This window comes from Carlito syrichta, unplaced genomic scaffold (genome assembly GCF_000164805.1).
Source record: "Carlito syrichta isolate Samal-C Ts95f unplaced genomic scaffold, Tarsius_syrichta-2.0.1 Scaffold302231, whole genome shotgun sequence".
Classification (NCBI taxonomy): Eukaryota; Metazoa; Chordata; class Mammalia; order Primates; family Tarsiidae; genus Carlito; species Carlito syrichta.
The window spans coordinates 755,040-775,790 of record NW_007246327.1 but is presented as its reverse complement, the minus strand read 5'-3'; the positions used below and the strand labels follow the sequence as shown (position 1 = coordinate 775,790).

At 42.6% G+C, this 20,751-nt stretch overlaps 1 protein-coding gene across 7 annotated transcripts in view; it reads right to left on the bottom strand.

Annotated features, from left to right (window-relative positions):
• LOC103258466 (ankyrin repeat and KH domain-containing protein 1) overlaps positions 1–11,574 on the bottom strand; it is a 125,880-nt gene extending 114,306 nt beyond the window's left edge. For 4 of the 7 annotated variants that reach the window (XM_008056131.2, XM_008056132.1, XM_008056134.1 and 1 more), the window contains exon 1: positions 10,355–10,799. In XM_008056131.2, the coding sequence (XP_008054322.1) occupies positions 10,355–10,645 (291 nt within the window). In that variant the 5' untranslated portion in view covers positions 10,646–10,799. Of the gene's footprint in view, positions 1–10,354 lie in introns of all 7 variants that reach the window. The other 3 variants (XM_008056130.2, XM_021711398.1, XM_021711399.1) reach the window with 1 other exon arrangement.
• Positions 11,575–20,751: the final 9,177 nt, after the last annotated feature.

The following is a 20,751-nucleotide window of genomic DNA, read 5'->3' as shown; positions in this document are numbered from 1 at the left end:
TTCCGGTTACTTGGAAGGCTGAGGCGGAAGGATCACCGGAGCCCAGCGGGTCGAGACTGCGGTGGCCGGGAGCGGCCACTGCACTCCAGTCTGGGCGACAGAGTGAGACTCCAACTCAAAAAAAAAAAAAAAACTAGAAATACTATCAACAGAGTTAAAGGCAACCCACAGAATGGGAGCAAATATTTGCAAACTATGTGTGTAATAAGGAATTAATATCCAAAATATATAAATAATTAAAACTAAACAACAAAAAAGCAAACAATACAATTTTTTTAATGTGCAAAGGATTTGAATATACACTTCTCCAAAGAAAATATTCAAATGGTCAAAAAGCATATGAGAAGATGTTTAACACCACTAGTCATTAGGGAAATACAAATCAAAACCACATGACAGCCATGCACAGTAGCTCAAAGTCTGTAATTCCAGCACATTAGGAGGCCAAGGCAGGAGGATAACTTGAGACTAGGAGTTCAAGACCAGCCTGGGCAACATAGTGAGATCTCATTTCTACAAAAAAATGTATAAAAAATTAGCCAGGTAGGCCAGGCTCGGTTGCTCAGCCTGTAATCCCAGCACTTTGGGAAGCCAAGGCAAGAGGTTTGCCTGAGCCCACGGGTTCAAGACCAGCCCAGACAACTTGTCTCTACAATAAATCAAAAATTAGCTGGGCGTGGTAGCGCGCGCCTGTAGTTCCGGCTACTTGGAAGGCTGAGGTCGAAGGATCGCTGGAGCCCAGCAGGTTGAGGCTGCAGTAACCAGGAGCGTGCCACTGCACTCCCCTCTGGGTGACAGAGTGAGACTCCAACTCAAAAAAAAGAATAGAAAAAAATTAGCCAGGTGTAGTAGTGCACACCTGCAGGCCCAGCTACTCAGAAGACTGAGACAGGAAGATTGCTTGAACCCAAAGAATTCAAGTTTACAGTAAACTATGATCACACCAATGTACCCCAAACTAGTCAACAGACCAAAACCCTATCTCTGATCAAAAACAAAAAATGAGATACCACTTCATCCCCATTAGAATGGCTATTATCAATAAAAAACAAACAAAAAATAACTGTTGGTTAGAATATGGAGAAAGTAAAAGTGGAACCCTTTGTGCATTGCTGGCAGGAATATAAGATGATATAGCTGCTGCAGAAGACAGTATGACAGTTCCTCAAAAAATTAAAAATTGAATTATTGCTAGGTCCAAAAATTGTACTTCTGGATATATACCCAAAAGAACTGAATGCAGGTCTCAAAGAGATGTTTATATACTTATGGTTCATAATAGCATTATTTATAATAGTTCAAAGGTGGAAGCAAGCCAAGTACCCAAAAACAGATAAAATATGTACATACATACACAATAGATTATCATTTAACGCTTAAAAGGAATGAAATTCTGACACACACAGCTGGATGAACTTGAAGACATTATGCTAAGTGAATAAAGCCAATTACAGAAGGACAGATACCACATGATTCTAATACAAAGTAGTCAAATTCATAAAGACAAAATGGTAGTTGAATGATAGAATGGTAGTTGCTAGGGAATAGGGGTAGGGAGAATAGGGGAATTATTGGTCAAGTGCCGTAGCTTACACCTGTAATACCAGCACTTTGCGATGCCAAGGTGGGAGGATCACTTGGGGCCAGGAGTTTGAGAATGGAGGAATTATTGCTTAATGAATACAGAGTTTCAGTTTAGGAAGGTGAAAAAGTTCTGGAGATGGCTGGTGGTGATGGTTGCACAACAATGTGAATATACTATACTTACTGCCACTAAACTGTACACTTAAAAGCAGCTAAAATGGTCAATTTTATGTTATAGTCATTCTATTACAATTTTAAAACAAAAACAAAAAATGGTTAAAATGGTAGATTCTGTTATATTTTACCAAAATTTTTTTAAAAAACAAAACAAAAACAAAATGTGTTTTCAGTCTTGCTGTCCTCATTGCAAACTTTTTATTATTATTATTATTATTATTTTAGAAACAGAGTCTTGCTCTGCCACCCAAGCTAGAGTGTAGTGGTGCAATCCTGGCTCACAACAAGCTTGACCTCTTGGGCTCAAGGGATCCTCTTGTCCCAGCCTCCCAAGTAGCTAGGACTACAGGCACACACTACCACTCTTAATATATATATATATATTTTTAGAGACAGGGTCTTGCTATGTTGCCTATGCTGGTCGTGAACTTACGGGCTCTAGAGATCCTCCCACCTTGGTCTCCCAAAGTGCTGGGATTAGACATGAGCCACTGCACTCAGCCTTCATTGTAAACTTTTAAACATATCAAACTTCCCTTGGCAACTTAATAAAACACTCAATTATTTGGTTCTTAGGGCTAATCCCTAGGGGTATACTTGCTTTTTCTTTTCAAAATTGCATGCTAATAAAGGTGAAAAAAATCACTAGGATACAGTAGGATATCTACATTTTTTTTTAAGTTTTTAAACAAAGCTTATTAGAAAAATAAGGGAGAAAAGAAAGGGAGACATGTCAGAGCTGACAAGGGCGAAAGAAGTCGCTGATATTTACTTTTTTTCTTTTTTTGAGTTGGAGTCTCACTCTGTCGCCCAGGCTGCAGTGTGGTGGCACGCTCAAGGCCACCTCAGCGTTGACCTGCTGGGCGCCGGCGATCCTTCCACCTCAGCCTTCCAAGCTAATTTTTTGATTTATTGTAGAGCTGAGGTCTCACCATGTTGCCCAGGCTGGTCTCGAACCCACAGGCTCAGGCAATCCTCTCGCCTCAGCCTCCCAAAGTTCTGGGATTACAGGCTTAAGCCACTGTGCCTGGCTATATCTAAATTTTTAAAAATACCCTTTCTACTACTGAAAATTATAATTTTTTTTTTTTTTTTTTTTTTGAGTCATAGTCTCACTCTGTCACCCAGGCTGGAGTGAAGTGGCACACTCACGGCCACTGCAACCTCAACCTGCTGGACTCAGGCAATCCTTCTGTCCCAGCCTTCCAAGTAGCTGGAACCACAGACACGCACCACCATATCTGGCTAATTTTTTGATTTATTGTAGAAACAAGGTCTCGCCAAGTTGCCCAAGTTAGTCTCAAACCCCTGAGCTCAGACAATCCTCTTGCCTCTGCCTCCCAAAGTGCTGAGATTACAAACATGAGCCACCAAGCGCGGCTGAAAATTATCTTTTCAGTAAGGGGAAAACTTTGTGAGAACAAAGTGTGTGTGTAGAGGAGGAAAAGCAAAATATGCTCTTTGTCAAATAGTTGGTAAATTTCAGTTCAACAAATAAAATAGAGCCTTATATACAAATTACTTTCTTCCTGGTTTAGGTAAACTTGACAAGAAGAAAGGTAAATCAATCAATCATCATAAGGCAATTAATCCATCATTCATAGTAACCATGAATTACTAGTAACTACTATTAGAATAGCAAAGATTTTAATTTTTACAAAATAATAGGGAATAACAATATTGCAAAATAAATATTTCCCATATTGGCAAAGTTGGACATATGTCTTTTTATATCAGTGGTTTAAATTATTTATTAAATTAATAATGAAAGGCCTGAACTTTCCAATTAAATTAATTACAACACTTCCTAAGAATAGTGTCCTCCTATGCTTAGTGGTACACCTTCTTATGCTGATCTATATGGTGGTCAGTAATTCCATTAAATAACATAACACTTTTCCAATAAGGCCAACTACGGATCATATGCTAGTCTGAGATAGGCATTTCTTAAGCAGCTAATTAAATTACTTTGTACAACACATCAGAAGAGACAGTTGACAGGACAATCTAGCAGGTAAGATAACTAGAATGGGAGTCAGATGACTTATTTTCTAGACCTGACTGCTACACATTAACTGTGTGAGCCTGGGTAGGTCACTTAGCTCAACAGTTCCCACACTTTTGAGGCTTTGCCCAGGATTCTGACATGAAGTTTCCAATTTCATATCTTGTCAAGTACAGATATTTTAAAAATTCACTTCATAAAAGTAGGAAGGGCACTGTCTCAAAATAGAAAGAAAGTGGAAAAAAAAGCTTCATGAGACATACACTACATTGTCCTTATTGCTCTCATTTCACTTTAGATCTGTGAAAACTTTAACAGGGAGAATTAGCATTTGGTAACCAAATATATTGCCTGTTTCTTAATCTGAAAAAGCAAAATAGTATGGGCTCTGGATTCAGTATTGGTTGGATTCAAATCCTAGCTTTACCATTTACATTTTAATCATGTTTTGTTTTGTTTTGTTTTTTAGATTCATTACGTCATTTCTGAGCCTACATTTATTTATCTATAAAAATGTAGATATTACCTACCTCAAAGGGGTGTTGAAACGATTAAATAAAATAACGAAAGTATCTAGTACGGTACTGGCATATAACAAGCATTCAATAAATGGTAGCAGTTACCTAAAATGAGATGAGATAGGATTATCACCAAGATTCTACGACTCTACAGACAAGCAACAGGAGAAGAAAATGTGATCAACAAGGTCTGGGAAGACAGATATACTGAAAAAGTTCATTTATGGTAGGTTAAAAAAATTGACTTTATTTCTTACAACTTTGGTTCTCAGAAGAAGGTAAAATTGGCAAAAAAAAAAATTGGTAGATTTGTCATTTCTTTTCTTTTTACTTGTCAACTCAAGACTAATACGCTTTAAAATTGCTTTGTTTTTCTTTAAAGCAATGTATTTTATTTACCTTATAGACCAATGAATCAGAAAGCCAGAACTGATTTTGAGTTACCCTAGTCCATCATCACCCTACTACCATATAAGCTTGGAAAGGAACATGCTCCAACTCATCTCTATGCTTCATTCATAGCATGATTACTTTAATTTTTTTGTAAAGTCTAAATCCCTCTCAAATTTACCATTTAAAAATCTCACATGAACAGCATGTTACCTTTTCATAAAGAAATTCTGAAAGGATACGTAAGACACTGAAAGTGTAAAGGGTGGGCTATGTAGGAGCAGGGGTGGAATCAAAACTTCCTTGTATCTCCCCTTATATTACGTTAACTTAAAGAACTACATAAGTGTAATTACCTATTGAAAATGTACTAAATAATAACAAAAACAAAACCTCTCATACTTCAAGTTTCCCCATGAGGTTCTCTTCCACCCATACTAATCAACTCTGCTTTGACCCACCACTCATATAATCATAATCATTAACATCATTTTATATGTACGCCTTTACAAAATGAAGCTTGTGCAAGGTTAATACTCAAACCAGTATAGTATAACAAATTGTTACAGTAATAACATATAACTTTTTCTTCAATAAACATCTTCAGTGTCTTCAAACTTTGCCCACTAGAATACAAAGTTTTATTTCCTATTTTATCACTACTGATGATAATTTATGGAACAAAGCATTTCTACTTTGAACAAACCAAAAGTCCCCATGAAAGTTTTCTAAAAATTCATCATGGACAACAACTGAACGTTTTAAAAATAATATATTTTAAGTGAAAGTTCCCCAAAAAGACACATTTACCACCAAAAAAATGATATCAGTACATGCTAGTTTAATGTTAAACCTTTCAGTACCTTCCTTCTATTTTTCCCTTGTTCAGGTTATAAGCATAAGCTCTGAGATGCTATTAAAAGCAGTGACTCACCTTGTTTACCTGAAGTTTGAATACAGAGTATTCATGACAAAATTGCCATCCTGACAACAAGAGTGGCCACTAGACCAGTGGCTCTCAACCAGGACACTGCTGATGCATAGGAGAGCCCCTCACAACAAAGAAGCATCTGGTCCAAAATGTCTATATGTTGCTGTTGAGAAATTGTACTGTAGATTATAGATCATGTTATCTGGGCATGGTTATATATGCCTGCACTCCCAACTACTTGGGAAACTAAAGAGAGAGGATCACTTGCGCCCAAGGGTTTGGAACAACAGAGCTATGACTACACCACTGCACTCTAGACTGGGCAACAGTCAGCCTGGGCAGCAGATACCTCAACTCTAAAAAAAATAATAATGAAAAAAAATTTTTAATACATTATACATAGATTGTAAATAATCCTAAAGGAAATGAGCCATCTCATTTCCTACTAGAAAAAATCAGGATGGGATTCCTATATAGCCCATACGTTTGACTTTAGAAGTAATTTTCTTTTTTTTCTCTTTTTTTTTTTGAGTTGGAGTCTCACTCTGTCTCCCAGACTGGAGTGCAGTGACCACTCCCGGCCACCGCAGCCTCGACCTGCTGGGCTCCGGCGATCCTTCCGCCTCAGCCTTCCAAGTGCTGGAACTACAGGCGAGGTACCACGCCCTGCTAATTTTTTTGATTTATTGTAGAGATGAGGTCTCGCCAAATTGCCCAGGCGGATCTCGAACCCGCGGGCTCAGGCAATCCACTCACCTCAGCCTCCCAAAGCGCGGGATTACAGACTGAGCCACTAAACCCGGCTTTAGAAGTAATTTTCAAGAAAAAAAAAAAATCACTCCAATGTTTTGCTATTACTTCAGAACTATATATAATTTATGTGTTCTTTCATAATTAAAAATATGGCATTTGCCTCAAGAATAAAAATAGTGATATAAAGGTATGCTTTCTCATTTGGTATGTCTTTAAAGTGTGCATATATGAACATGTAGACACACATACATAGACATAAAGGTCTAGAAAATTTAGTGAAAGAAAAAGTTACTACTATTTACCTTGAAGAGTAAGATTTGAAGGGTCAGTAGGGGGAAAAAAGACTTTTACTTTTCATCTTATATCTACTAACAATACTGTTAAATTTTTCATCATGAGACTATTACTTTTATAATAATTTTAAAAGATGGCTGTTACACATACATACAATATATACATACACTCTTAAGACCAAAAATTAAAAATGATACACTTCATCAATCTTTAAGAAGTCTAAAAATAACATTTAAAAATCAGGTTTTTTGTTGTCTATTTTTGAGTCGGGATCTTATCCTGTTGCCCAGGCTGGAGTACAAGTGGCACGACTATGGCTCACTATAGCCTTGACTTCCTGGGCTCAGGCAATCCTTCAGCCTCAGCCTCCCAAATAGCTGAGACTACAGGAGCGTGCCATTATGCCCAGCTAATTTTTTGTAGAGACGAGGTCTCACTATGTTGCCTAGGCTGGTCTGGAACTCCTGGGCTCAAGCAATCCTCCTGCTTCAGTCTTCCAAAGTACTGGGATTACAGGTGTGAGCCACCATGCCTGGTCAAAAATTCCTTGTTTTTTTAAAATGTGGATTTTAAGAGATTTTTAACTGCCCTCTATTCTGAAAAAGGGGTACATTTCAACAGGATTCAATGCAGTTCTGACTCTTCTAATCAAGGTCTTAGCTAAGAAATATGCTCAGAATGCCTGAAGAAATACATAAGGTATTTACCCCAATGTTTAAAAATCAAAGATCCCAAACAGTGGCATTCCCTAAGACAGCACAATTGTAACATTAAAAATTTACTGAAAGACCTAAGTCCCTTCCTCAAACCAAAAGATCTTTTAACTAGACCAGCAAGGGAAAGCAACTTGTTTTTTCCTCAGCTCTTGGCTCTGATAATAAATAGAGAAGTTCTTAGAGTATCTATTCCAGTGTACACAAAATGTATAAGACTAACTCTAGAGCAAAAACACTAGGTGTCCACTTCTCTTACTTACTTCTCACCTAGTCCTGCCCCATTTGGGGAACAAGACAAACTTCACTCCCAAACTATACACATCAACTCATCTTTCTGGATGTCTAGGTACTTGGTTCTAAAATATTTAGAAAAGATGCAAATGAAAATTTTAGTATTAGTCATCAAATACAAGTTAGATTATTATTTTCTAGGAACACTATTTATGATCTTTTCACACAGGAAAGTCAAAAGGAGAAGACAGCTCATTCTGTCAGAGAGAGAACAAAAAAGGCAAAAAATTTGGGCAAATATTCCATTTCATTCACAAAGGCACAGACAATCCCTACCGCACATGATACAGAGACTAGATACTCCAAGAACTTCCTTTCTATGTGATATGGGAGAACTGAGACACAAAAACAAAATTTCCTTTCTCTACAGGTTAGGAATCTGTAAACACATTAAGCATCCTCTAAGATTAGGCCAAAGTCTGTGGGGTATACTAGAACCTCCATTCCAAAAATGAGGTCTACGTGTACTCTTAATACCTAAATCCTTTTTGGACACAGAAAATATAAGTAACGAGATTATCGGGTTTTTCTACCATTAGCTATTACTAAATGGTTTTAGGAATCATGAATATATGACTTCTACAATAAGCTTCAGGAAAAAAAACACAAAGGTGTAGATTCCATCCATAGCTGTAACTACATGGTATGGAGACTCCAAATGAAATTTTATATATATGTATAAATATACGTGTATGTGTGTACAGAGAGAGAGAGAGAGATTGATTTAAGACTTCGGAGGCTCACTAACACTCTACCTGGGAAGAAATTTAGAAATACTACTTTTAAAAGTAGCTGGGCACGGTGGTGCAAGTCTGCAGTCCTAGCTACTTGGGAGGCTGAAGCAGGAGTCTGAGGTCACAGCGCAATAGGTTTGCAGCCCAGGAGTTTGAGGCTGCAGTGAGCCTTGATTGTGGCACTGCACTCCAGCCTGGGTGACAGAGTGTGACCCTGACTAAAAAAAAATATAAATATAAAAAAAATAAAAGTAAATAAATGCTCAGCACAGTGGTATGCGCCTGTAGTCCCAGTTACTTGAGAGGCTGAGGCAAGAGGATCACTTGAGCCCAGGAGCTCGAGGCCAGCCTGGACAATATTGGGGAAATCCTGTCTCACAAGTAATTAAAAGTAAAACAAAAGTAAATTTCACCCATGACAACCAAATAAAAGTGGTCATGAAAATCAAAGACACCTTCTTTCCATCATATTTAGACCAAAGCAAACTCAGATTCTCACCTACTAGTTTCAAAGAAAAATAAACTCTAATCTTTGGAGTTAAGGCTATTCCCTCACTTCATTTCCTAGCAAAAAACAACAACAACAACAATGTGTTCTAGCTTCATCTCCCATCAAGTTTCACTGGAAGTATTAAAGAAAGCCTTCCCCACAAGACCAAAGGTGAAGATATTCCAGAGACTCTCCCCATAACTGCCTACTCAGATAAAATCCTTGTTCCACCCTGGCTTAGAAGTAATGTCCCTTATAGTGAAATTCAAAGATATAAACATTCAAGAGACTATCCTTCCTATAACCCACACACTGTTTTTTCCAAAGCAAAATGTTGAGGCTCAAAATGTACTAAGGTTTTAAATCTAAAGAAGCCCCGTTCAGACCTAGAATAATAAGGCAGTGCACTAATTGTACCCTGCAAGCCAAAAATAATTTCTCTTTATTCCTCTCAAATACAAGAGCCAGGATCGTTAGTACACACAGAAATTCCTGTACTTTAACACTAAGACCAGAGGTTAAAAAACTGGTCACAGGGGATAAACGAGGCACCTTAGAACAAAAATATAAAAAATGCTCTGAGCACTTAAAACAATAGTCATCAGAGTACAGTACTATATCAAAATCACAGTCAAGTGAAAAAAGTAGATATATAAAAATTCCCCTTTTTCCCTAAAGCCCAAAAGGAGATAATGTCTCCCATCCTAGGTTGTTCAGACCTGAAAATGTGTACACGTAAGAGTTTAGAGAAATGAAGGCCCTCACTGCAATGGAAGAGGTGCCTGTAAGTTGCCTCATCTTCTCAAAGTCTAAAGACCACAGAGTTCAGCTATCCAACTATTCTGAAGCTCAGAGATGCACTGGGACTTCCTTTTCCTGTTTAACTTCACAAAAGGGCCCAGAAGCGGGAGTCACGTGATTTTTTTCAGGGCAAAAGCTGAGCGATCCTTGATACTCACCTGCTTCCAAGGAGGGAAAATAAGAATCCTCCTTAAGTACACAGGTAAGGCATAATAAGGTATAAGACAAATAAACGTACCCTTCAACTCTGGAGAAAGGCACAGAATGGAAATGATCTTTGAGCTCGCTAGCTCTGTCGATCTCTCAGTCTCTTTCTGTTGGTCTCTCTCAGTACCAAGGGCAGGGACTCCGGCAAGACCCCGCCCCCCCCAACTCCAAAGGAGGGTGGGCGGGAGGTAGCCCGAGGAGTTCTTGTTCCCGCGCGAAGCTCGGAGACCAAAGGGCTCCCTATTGTGGGTCTACGGATGGTGACGGGAACCCGTCCCGCTCGAGCTGCGGGCTAACACAGTAAGCCGAGGGTTCACTAGGCCCTCACTGCTGCCACCGCCGCCATGGAGCCGACTGCTGTCAGAGGACTCTGCCCGGGAAGCCAGAGAGTGGCCCGGCCTAGTGCTGACCCAAAGAATTCACGCCGCCCGCCGTGTGGGAGGCAGGGGTCCCGGAGCCTTACCTCAGACACTTCGTCCTCGTCGCTGCCTGAGGCACCACCTCCACCCCCAGTCCTCAGCACGGCAGCCGCCAACTTGAAATCCAGAGCCGCGTCCCCTCCGCCCGCACCGCTGCCGCCGCCACCTACTCCTGGCGCGGGCCCGGTCTCCCCAAAGAGCCTCACGGTGCGGATTCCCAGACCGACCCCTCCCGGCGGAGGCGGCTCCGAGGCCCCGGCTGGGGCGGATCGCGGAGCCACAGAGTCCAGGTCCTCCTCAAAGGAGGTGCCGCCGCCTCCGCCATCGGTCAGCATGGTTCACACGCGGAGCCGGAAACACTGCCGAGTTACCCGCGGCCACCGCCGCCGCTGATCCCGGGAACGAGAGGAGCAGCAGGAGGAAGAAGCGTCTCCTTCCCCCCGTCCCAGCAGCGCCACTAACTTCTCACTGCCTAACCTGCTACCTCCCGCCCCCTAGACTCGCCACTGGCTACAGCACCCCGGCGGCAGCAGATCATTGGCCACAGTGACCCGTCGCTCAGGCTTTCGTCACGCGCCGCTCGCTGGCTCGCGGCCCCCAAGCTGCGTTGACCCGCGCAGGCCTAAGCGGTTACGAACACCCGCCTCCTGCTCCCCAAGAGCTGACTTCCGGCCTTTTTCTGTGTTTATTGGTCAACCCCTCTGACTAGAGCGTCACGACCTTAAAGTGGATTAGTTGGCCTTGTGGTCACTCACAGTGACCCCCAACAACAGGAGACTTCATTGGCGCCATAAAGTGTCGGTCATTTTGTCACGGGACGTCGCGTGGTGCAATTGGCTGGTGAGGTACCATTCATCCCGCCCCCAACTGAGGTGACGGGAAAGGGCTGGGGAATTTCCACTTCGGACTACAATGACGGCTGAAGTGATGACCCGCAAGAATTGATAACATTTGGCGAAGACTTCACCCTGCGCTTGGTGAAAGTTACACGCCAAGGATGCAAGAGGTGCCGAAGTAACGCAGCTCCCACCTGTCGCTCTCCGCCGGGCGCCGAGACTATGGCCGGAGAGCAGCTGCACCGGGATTGGAGGAAAGAAGCCATCCGTCTCAGCGAGGCTCCACCTTCCTGCCATGACCTGGTTGGAGGAGCGTAGCGTCAGTCACTGGAACGGTCGCCACTTCTGGGACAGGTGAAGCTGGGTGACCTACCTGCCTCTGGCTATTTGAGCGGGATTAGTGGGCAGGGAGCGGCGAGGGGACCGGCGACGGGCAGGACCGATCCTGCTTCGCGCCTCCTGCCTTCCCGAGTTGCGCCCAGTGCGTAGCTCTGAGGGGCCTGGGAGAGAGGCTTGGTATGGTCGCCCAGAGGTGGCTCGGCCCGCCCACGTGCCGGGATGTGGCTGGGCGTAGCGGTTCTGCAGCCTTCGGGCGCGATCTCTTGCTTGTGGACGGCTGCCGGCCTGAGGGCTGGACAGCGCCATCCCTCAGTACCAGGAACTGTCCCACGAAGGAAGGTGGGAAGGCCGCGAACGGCGTGCTGAATCGGACCACCGGGTAGAGCGCGGCGGCGAGGAGCGCGTGCTCGGGGGCATTTTCTTTTTGTTGTTGTTGTTGTTGTTGTTGTTTTGTTTGAGTTGGAGTCTCACTCTATCACCCAGACTGGAGTGCAGTGGCCGCTGCCAGCCACCGCAGCCTCGACCTGCTGGGCTCCAGCGATCCTTCCGCCTCAGCCTTCCACGTAGCTGGAACTACAGGCGCGCGCCACCACGCCCGGCTGATTTTTTGATTTATTGTGGAGATGAGGTCTCGCCTGCCCAGGCGGGTCTCGAACCCGCGAGCTCAGGCAATCCACTCACCTCAGCCTCCCAAAGGCGCGGGATTACAGGCTGAGCCACCGAGCCCGGCTTCTGGGGCATTTTCAAGTTCTAGTGCCGCCACTCATTTGCCTGCTGACCTCGGCGCGTCTGTTGTTTAACCTCTGTGACTTTCAGTTCACTCATCTGTAAAATCGGAGTACTGTAATATTAATACCTTCTTCATTGAGTTGTTAATAAACTAGACGATAACTTACAGCGTTTAGCAAGGTGCCCAACTTGTAGGAAAAACTCATTTTTGTTAGTTATCGCCTCCTCTTCAGGGGTTATTTGCCCGCCTCTGTATCCTGCCAGCCAAACTAATTCTAATCAAATCTCTGTGATGCAAAACAAGGCTAACTATAGTGGTCTTCCGCCCTCTAAGGATCTCTCTCCCTCCCTCCCCCACTCTCCCCCCCAGCTCCCCATCTCTCTATCTCCCTCTCCCTGTCTCTGACTCCCTCTCTATCTTTATCTCCTTTAACAATAAAGAGGTTAAAAATACTCAGGTTCCAACTAATCCTGTCATCAACGATCACGAGAAATGAGTTTGGTTAAGTTTCAATGGCAAATGTCCTCTGACCCAGAGAATGTACATGAGAACAGAGGTTGGCCAAAAACATTTTGTCTTTTCCTCCTCTCTTACAACCTTAACAAAGGGCTTTATACATCTCAATTGTGCAATATTTAATGTTTCACCTCCTTAAACTGGGATCTGAAAATTCAGTAAGGAACATAATGATTTTTTGTTTGTTTGTTTGTTTTTTGTTTTTTGGGTTTTTTTTGAGTTGGAGTCTCACTCTGTCGCCCAGACTGGAGTGCAGTGGCCGCTTCCGGCCACCGCAGCCTCGACCTGCTGGGCTCCGGCGATCCTTCCACCTCAGCCTTCCGAGTAGCCGAAATTACAGACACGTGCTACCATGCCCGGCTGATTTTTTGATTTATTGTAGAGATGAGGTCTCGCCAAGTTGCCCAGGCGGGTCTCGAACCCGCGGCTCAGGGAATCTGCTCACCTCAGCCTCCCAAAGGCGCGGGATTACAGGCTGAGCCACCGAGCCCGGCTATAATTTTTGAAATGACTAAAAGTTGAAAGAGCATTTTGAAGGTTATGCACATTTATTTGGCTTGGTAACTTCTCCTTTAGACATTTCACATGCAAAGAAGGACAGTGTTTTCTATAAGCAGAACATGTTGCTTAAATATTCTTCCTAGCTAATAAATAAGTTGTAGAAAATGAAGGGAAAGTCTTGCACCTAATCCAGAGAACTATTTTGATGTACATGCCATGTACAATGGCTTTAATTCACATTTGTGGAACCTAATTAGCCTGTATCCTCAGTGCTGTTTAAGTTTTCAAGGCATGTGTGACTAGGTCACATCCCAAACTAATAGCACCAACAAAATAAACCTAGCACTGCCCAACCCACTTCAAAGCTGGATTATCCAGAATTGGTATGGATACATCCTTAGGCAAAAACAGGTATTGACTGGTGCAACAGTACAAAGGAACTACTTGTCATTCCACTAATACAAAAATAATTTCTGATGCAACTTCCTGAACAAACTTATTAAATTCTTTAAAGAAATATAATGAATCTCAAGGACAAAGGGAAAGGAAATCTGGGTATATACATTTTTCCCAGTGTATCTGAGAGGGAAAAAATACACTTTTTACTTAGTGCCTAGCAACCAACTCCAAGTATAACCAAAGAAATATGATTGAGCAATAATCTTTGTTTCACCTGAACCTTTACCTGAAATACCTGTCAATAGTTTGACCGTCAGTATGGGAATTAGGAACTCCTAGTTTTTTATATTTTGGTGACTGCTATATTGAGTCTGTATTAAATGGGATTTAATACTCCCATATATACTACATTCCTGTGGTTTTAAAAATGTATAAACCGGCCACCGCAGCCTCGACCTGCTGGGCTACAGCGATCCTTCCGCCTCAGCCTTCCAAGTAGCTGGAACTACAGACGCGCACTACTGAGCCTGGCTAATTTTTTATTTATTGTAGAGATGAGGTCTCGCCGAGTTGCCCCCGCGGGTCTCAAACCCGCAGGCTCAGGCAATCCACTCACTCAGGCCTCCCAAAGCGCTGGTATTACAGGCTGAGCCACTGAGCCCGGCAAAACAGATTTTTTAAATTAAAAATTGAGTATTCTTACATGTTTAAATTTGTCACCTTCAAAGTACTGTTCGTTTGATGCAATACACCTATCGAGACACTTTTTCAACTGCTCAAAACAGTTTCTGTACTTGTAAACTTCAATACCTTTTAGTGCTTCTGCTGTTTTTTTATTGTTTTTTTTTCACCTCTTCCACCTCAATAAAACATTTCCTTTTGAGGACTTTTTCATCAGGGAAACAAAAAAAGTTGCTCAGGATGAGATTGGATGGGGGGGCATGAGGGTCATGCTGTTTTTTGGTCAAAAGCTGCAGAATAGGGCCAGGCTCGGTGGCTCAGCCTGATATCCCAACACTTTGGGAGGCCGAGGCCAGTGAACTGCCTGAGCCCGCGGGTTCGAGACCAGCCCGGGCAACTTGGCAAGATCTTGTCTCTACAATAAATGCGCAGCTGTAGTTCCGGCTACTTGGAAGGCTGAAGCAGAAGGATCTCCGGAGCCGAGCAGGTCGATAGTGAGGTGGCCGTGAGTGTAGGTGCCACTGTACTCCACCTTGGGCGATGGAATGAGACTCTGGCTCAACCCCCCCCCAAAAAAAAACTGCTGAACAGTCAGTGTGGTGTGGGCAGGTGCGTTGTCACGGTGAAAGAACCAGTCACTTGTCTGCCACAATTCAGGATGTTTCTTCTGCAAATCATGATGCAACCTTTTCAAAACTTCCAGATAAAACCTTTGGTTGACCATTTGATCTAGAGGAACAAATTCCAAGTGGCCCGCCCTCCAAAAGATAATTCTGTTTTTTTGGGCGGGGTCCCCCTTGTATTATGTCTTAAGATGGTGCTTACTACTTTAAAAAAGTAATACTCAAATCAGTGTATTACTGTCCAAATCAGTGTATTACTAAATGACTGGCTGCCTCAAATTCTCCTTTATATTTGTTAGAAATGAGTGTTAGAGCCAGGCTCGGTGGCTCAGCCTGTAATCCCACGTTTTGGGAGGCTGAGGTGAGTGAATTGCCTGAGCCCGCGGGTTCAAGACCTGCCTGGGCAACTGGGCGAGACCTCATCTCTACAAGAAATCAAAAAAATTAGCCGGGCGTGGTAGCGCGCACCTGTAGTTCCAGCTACTTGGAAGGCTGAGGCGGAAGGATCGCCGGAGCCCAGCAGGTCGAAGCTGCGGTGGTCGGGAGCGAGCCACTGCACTCCAGTCTGGGCGACAGAGTGAGACTCCAACTTAAAAAAAAAAAAAAAAAAAAAAGAAAGAAATGAGTGTTAGAATAAAATGTTTTCCCATAGAAAGCCAGTGAGAATATTTATTAGAGTGTATTTTCAGTGTGTTTCAAAGCACTCTCTTTCTTTTGACCATCTTTCAGACAGGGAAGGAAAAAGAAAAAAGATAAACTGTATAACCCAAGGATTTTTAAAACTTCTGAGGAAATAAGAGGCTTCTATTTGCATACTATGAAATTAACAAAATAAATTATTGACACAGGGACTTTAGCTACATGTAGTTCTTTCACATGCAACCTACATCCTCTCAAGATAATTTCTGCATGCCAGTTCATCTCAGTTCAACACATCTCTATAAGGAAAACAGTAAACCGTCAAATTTGTTGCACTTGGATGTAATACCATTTAACCTTTATGATGATACCATTCAGATTTCACCCATTTTATAGATGAGGAATTTGAAACTTCAAAAATGTTAAATAATTTGCCCAAGATTATAAGACCAGTATATGGAAAGGCTAGATTTGAATCTATTTCTGCTTGATCCGAGAACCATCGATCACATTGATTCCGTGGCACCTTCAAAAGCAGAGGAACTTCATCAATCAGTCATTATATTTTTTTATAAGTCTGCTAATTAGCATTCTAAGTGGAATTATCCCTGACACCAAATATTTCTTCCTCTCTCATAACAGTTGTAAACATTTAATTTAAAACTTGTCCAACTATATGGTTAGTTTCTTAGAACATGTAATTTTACATTAAAATATCTAATAGTGAATACATTCACATGGTTCAATTTCAAAAATAGTATGCAGTGAGGAAAAAAAGTCTTTTTGCTTTGTTCACTAAATACTTAGACCCCCTCTCATAAGCAATTATGTTGTTAAATATCCTTTTAGATTTTTTCTGTATATATGACCAATTTTATACATCCCCATTTCTTTTTTCCCCTTTTAACACAAATTGTATTGTACTATACACACATCTACACCTTTTTTTCACTTAGGAGGTAGTCTATGTCACTACATAAAGAGCTTTGTCATTCTTGTTTACTACTTCATAGTATTCTATTAATCAAGTGTACCATAATTTATTGTAATTTATCCAGTCCTATAAATTTAGATATTTAAAGTGTTTCCTTTTCTTTTTGGTATTAACAAAGTGCCACAATATCTGGCTTTCTTTTTTTTTTTTTTTTTTGAGTTGGAGTCTCACTCTGTCGCCTAGGCTGGATTGCGGTGGCCACCCTCATGGCCACCGCAGCCTCAACCTACTGGGCTCAGGTGATCCTTTTGCCTCAGCCTTCCAAGTAACTGAAACTACAGGCAAGTGCCACCACACCTGGCTAATTTTTTGATTTATTGTAGAGGCGAGGTCTCACCAAGTTGCCCAGGCTGGTCTCGAACCCATGGGCTCAGGCAATCCTCTCACATCAGCCTCCCAAAGTACTGGGATTATAGGCATGAGCCACCACACCTAGCCCCAATATCTGGCTTTCTAACCCACTCTCTATTTTCTAGGAAGTGCTAGGCACATGTTAGTTTAATTGAAAAGTCATACAACTACACTAGACTTAAGACTACCACTTGTGTGGGCTATTATTGAATACACCTGCAAGGTATCTATTTAGCAATATCTAGGGAGTGGTCATATAAAAAAACAAGGAGCTATGCCTGCAGCTGGACTACCCCCACCATAACCTAAGAATATTATAACAGACAGGTACAGTGGCTCAAGCCTGTAATCCCAGTGCTTTGGAGGGCCAAGGCGAGAGGATTGCCTGAGCCCAGGGGTTCAAGACCATCCTGGGAAACTTGGTGAGACCTAGTCTCCACAATATATCAAAAAATTAGCTGGGCATGGTAGCACATGCCTGTAGTTCCAGCTACTTGGAAAGCTGAGACAGAAGGATCACCTGAGCCCAGCAGGTCGATGCTGGGATGGCGGTAAGCAAGCCACTGCACTTCAGCCTGGGTGACAGAGTGAGACTCTGACTCAAAAATATGTGTGTGTGTGTGTGTGTGTGTGTGTGTGTGTGTGTGTGTGTGTGTGTGTACCAAATTATTCAAAAAGTTTCCTAGAGTTTAGTCAGCTACTGAGCCCACCCGTCCTCCCTTCCTGAAAAGGATATATATATATATGTATGATATGTATGCCTGCTTGCCTGCTAGAAGTTCCATCCTTGCCCTGCCCAGAAAGAATGGGGCAAATAATGTTGCTCCTTTTAATTATACACCGTTAGTGACAGGAAGAGGTTTGCTTTTTATTTTTTTCCAAACGTCTAAAACTAATGCGTATATAAATATCTCTTGTGGAATTACTCAGGTTCCCAACAAAGGAGACTGAAGGTAACAATTGATATTCACCTTCTTCCTTGCAGCTCTGTCAGGAGTCCTTAATCCTTGAACTGTTAGATAAAGGACAGCATATCAGGAGAATATGCATTAAGATTTCTAAGAGCCGGCTCGGTGGCTCAGCCTGTAATCCCGCGCCTTTGGGAGGCTGAAGTGAGTGGATTGCCTGAGTGGTTTGCGGGTTCGAGACCGGCCTGGGCAGGCGAGACCTCATCTCTACAATAAATCAAAAAATTAGCTGGGCGTGGTAGCGCACGCCTGTAGTTCCAGCTACTTGGAAGGCTGAGGCAGAAGGATCGCCGGAGCCCAGCAGGTCGAGGCTGTGGTGGCCGGGAGCGGCCACTGCACTCCAGTCTGGGTGACAGTGAGACTCCAACTCAAAAAAAAAAGAAAAAAAGGTATCTGAGAGGAAGTAGGATTTTGTGGGAGAGTCTCTGAACTGGAAATACCACTCTATTGTGAAGTAATTTGTATACCTCTGTGTGTAATACTATGCTTTTAGACCTGGGAAGCTTATATGTCCATTTGACTTTCAGAGGTACACTGAGGATGTACAGAGGATACTGGAGTCTAGAAAACAAGCCTTGCTATTGCTATTAGTCCAAGTATGAGGTGGTAAAATTATTCTGTATAATACTATAATGGTACATACATGATACTATGCATTTGTCAAGACCCACAGAATCTGACAAAGAGTAAACCTTAATGTATGAACAATTTTTAAATTATTTAGGTCAGGGGATCCCAGAATGGAAATCAGACTGTGACAAAAGACTCTAATTATATTAAAAATGTGTGAAACATCACTGAAGGGAAGGGTTGAGAGGGAAAAGGTACTGACCTACATAACTTTGGAAGTGAGTGGTAGCTATAAGACTAAAGATAAAAGAAGCAGCATATAACCACTGTATTCTAGTTGTTTCCTGTGGAGATATACATTAATTCTAGAACAATATGTGTACTGGAATTGAACTGTGTAAATGGATAGCAGGTGGTAGGAGCTAGTTTCTCACTGTTGGATTGGGAGATCACAGCTAAACAAGAGGAGGAGGCTAGAACAATCCACGTGGTAATGGATTAGGGTTGGAGACATCTGTATGAACTCATGTTTAGCTTAATATAGATACAAGTGGATACATGTAAAAATATGTATAGACGTGTATATACACAAGTTAGTATGCATATATGTATTTCCTTGTTTTGTCAGCTGAGAGGGCCTAGAAGCAATGGCACACCTCTAGCAACCCACACACCTAGCACCCAGATCTTAGTATTTAGTATCATTCTCCAATAAAAGAAACTAGGGATCCTTGGAGAAATGGCCAATTCTAGGACTAGGGCAGGAAATATACAAGATGAGCCTGGAGTATCTTTTAGTGCCAGAAATTAAGAAAATACTAAACACACAGGCACACTAATAGGTTATATCAAAGAGACATAGGAACTAATTAAAAGAGCTCCCAGTGGTCAAAAAAGGAACAATTTGAGCAACAAAATAAATAGTATTAGATTATAACCCAAAGAATAAAATAAGTATTCATGAGTCCGTGTATGGATATAAATAATGATTAAATAAATGGAGAGAATAGATAAATCCTCCATGCAAAAGAATTCCAAATATTTTATGTGGATACTTTGCCCTCAAGGAGGAAAGCATTAACTCCTCTCTCCTTAAGTATAGGCTATGTACAGTGACATCCTTCCAAAGAGTTCAGTACAGAAAAGGGGTGGAGGAGGCCGGGCTCAGTGACTTAGCCTGTAATCCCAGCACTTTGGTAGGCTGAGGTGAGTGGACTGCCTGAGCCCGAGGGGTTCGAGACCAGCCAGGGCAACTTGGCGAGACCTCATCTCTACAATAAATAAAAAAATTAGCCAGGCGTGGCAGCGTGCACCTGTAGTTCTTGCTACTTGGAAAGCTAAAGTAAATGATCACCAGAGCCCAGCAGGTCGACACTGGGGTGGCCATGAGCATGCCACTGCACTCCAGCCTGGGTGACAAAGTGAGACTCCAACTCAAAAAAAAAAAAAGCCGGGCTCGGTGGCTCAGCCTGTAATCTCACTCCTTGGGAGGCTGAGGTGAGTGGATTGCCTGAGCCCGCGGGTTCGAGACCCGCCTGGGCAACTTGGCAAGACCTCATCTCTATAATAAATCAAAAATCAGCTGGGCATGGTAGAAAATTGAGCATAAGGTAAATGAGAACTCTACAACTTTTAAGTGCAAAACTATTCTAAAATTAAAAGTTTATTTTTAAAATGGTTCTTGTAGGCAACCACCTTAGGTCCCCCCGCTCTGGGAGCTTTTCTGTCATCTCAACAAATCCTACTTTTTGTCATTAGACTTGTAGGAATGTATCTTTAGGAGTTAATGACAAGCCAGGCTTGGTGGCTCAGCCTGTAATCCCGCGCCTTGGGAGGCTGAGGCAAGTGGATTGCCTGAGCCCACAGGTTCGAGACCCGCCTGGGCAACTTGGTGAGACCTCATCTCTACAATAAATCAAAAATTAGTCGGGCATGGTAGCGCACGCCTATAATTCTGGCTACTCGGAAGGCTGAGGCAGAAGGATCACTGGAGCCCAGCAGGTTGAGGCTGCAGTGGCCAGAGTGGCCACTGCACTCCAGTCTGGACGACAGAGCGAGACTCCAACTCAAAAAAAAAAAAGAATTAATGACGGTTGGGCTCGGTGGGTCAGCTGTAATCCCAGCGCTTTGGGAGGCCAGGTGAGTGGATTGCCTGAGCCCACCGGTTTGAGACCCGCCTGGGCAACTTGGCGAGACCTCATCTCTACAATAAATTTTAAAAATAGCCGGGCTTGGTGGCTCAGCCTGTAATCCCGCACCTTGGGAGGCTGAGGTGAGTGGATTACCCGAGCCCA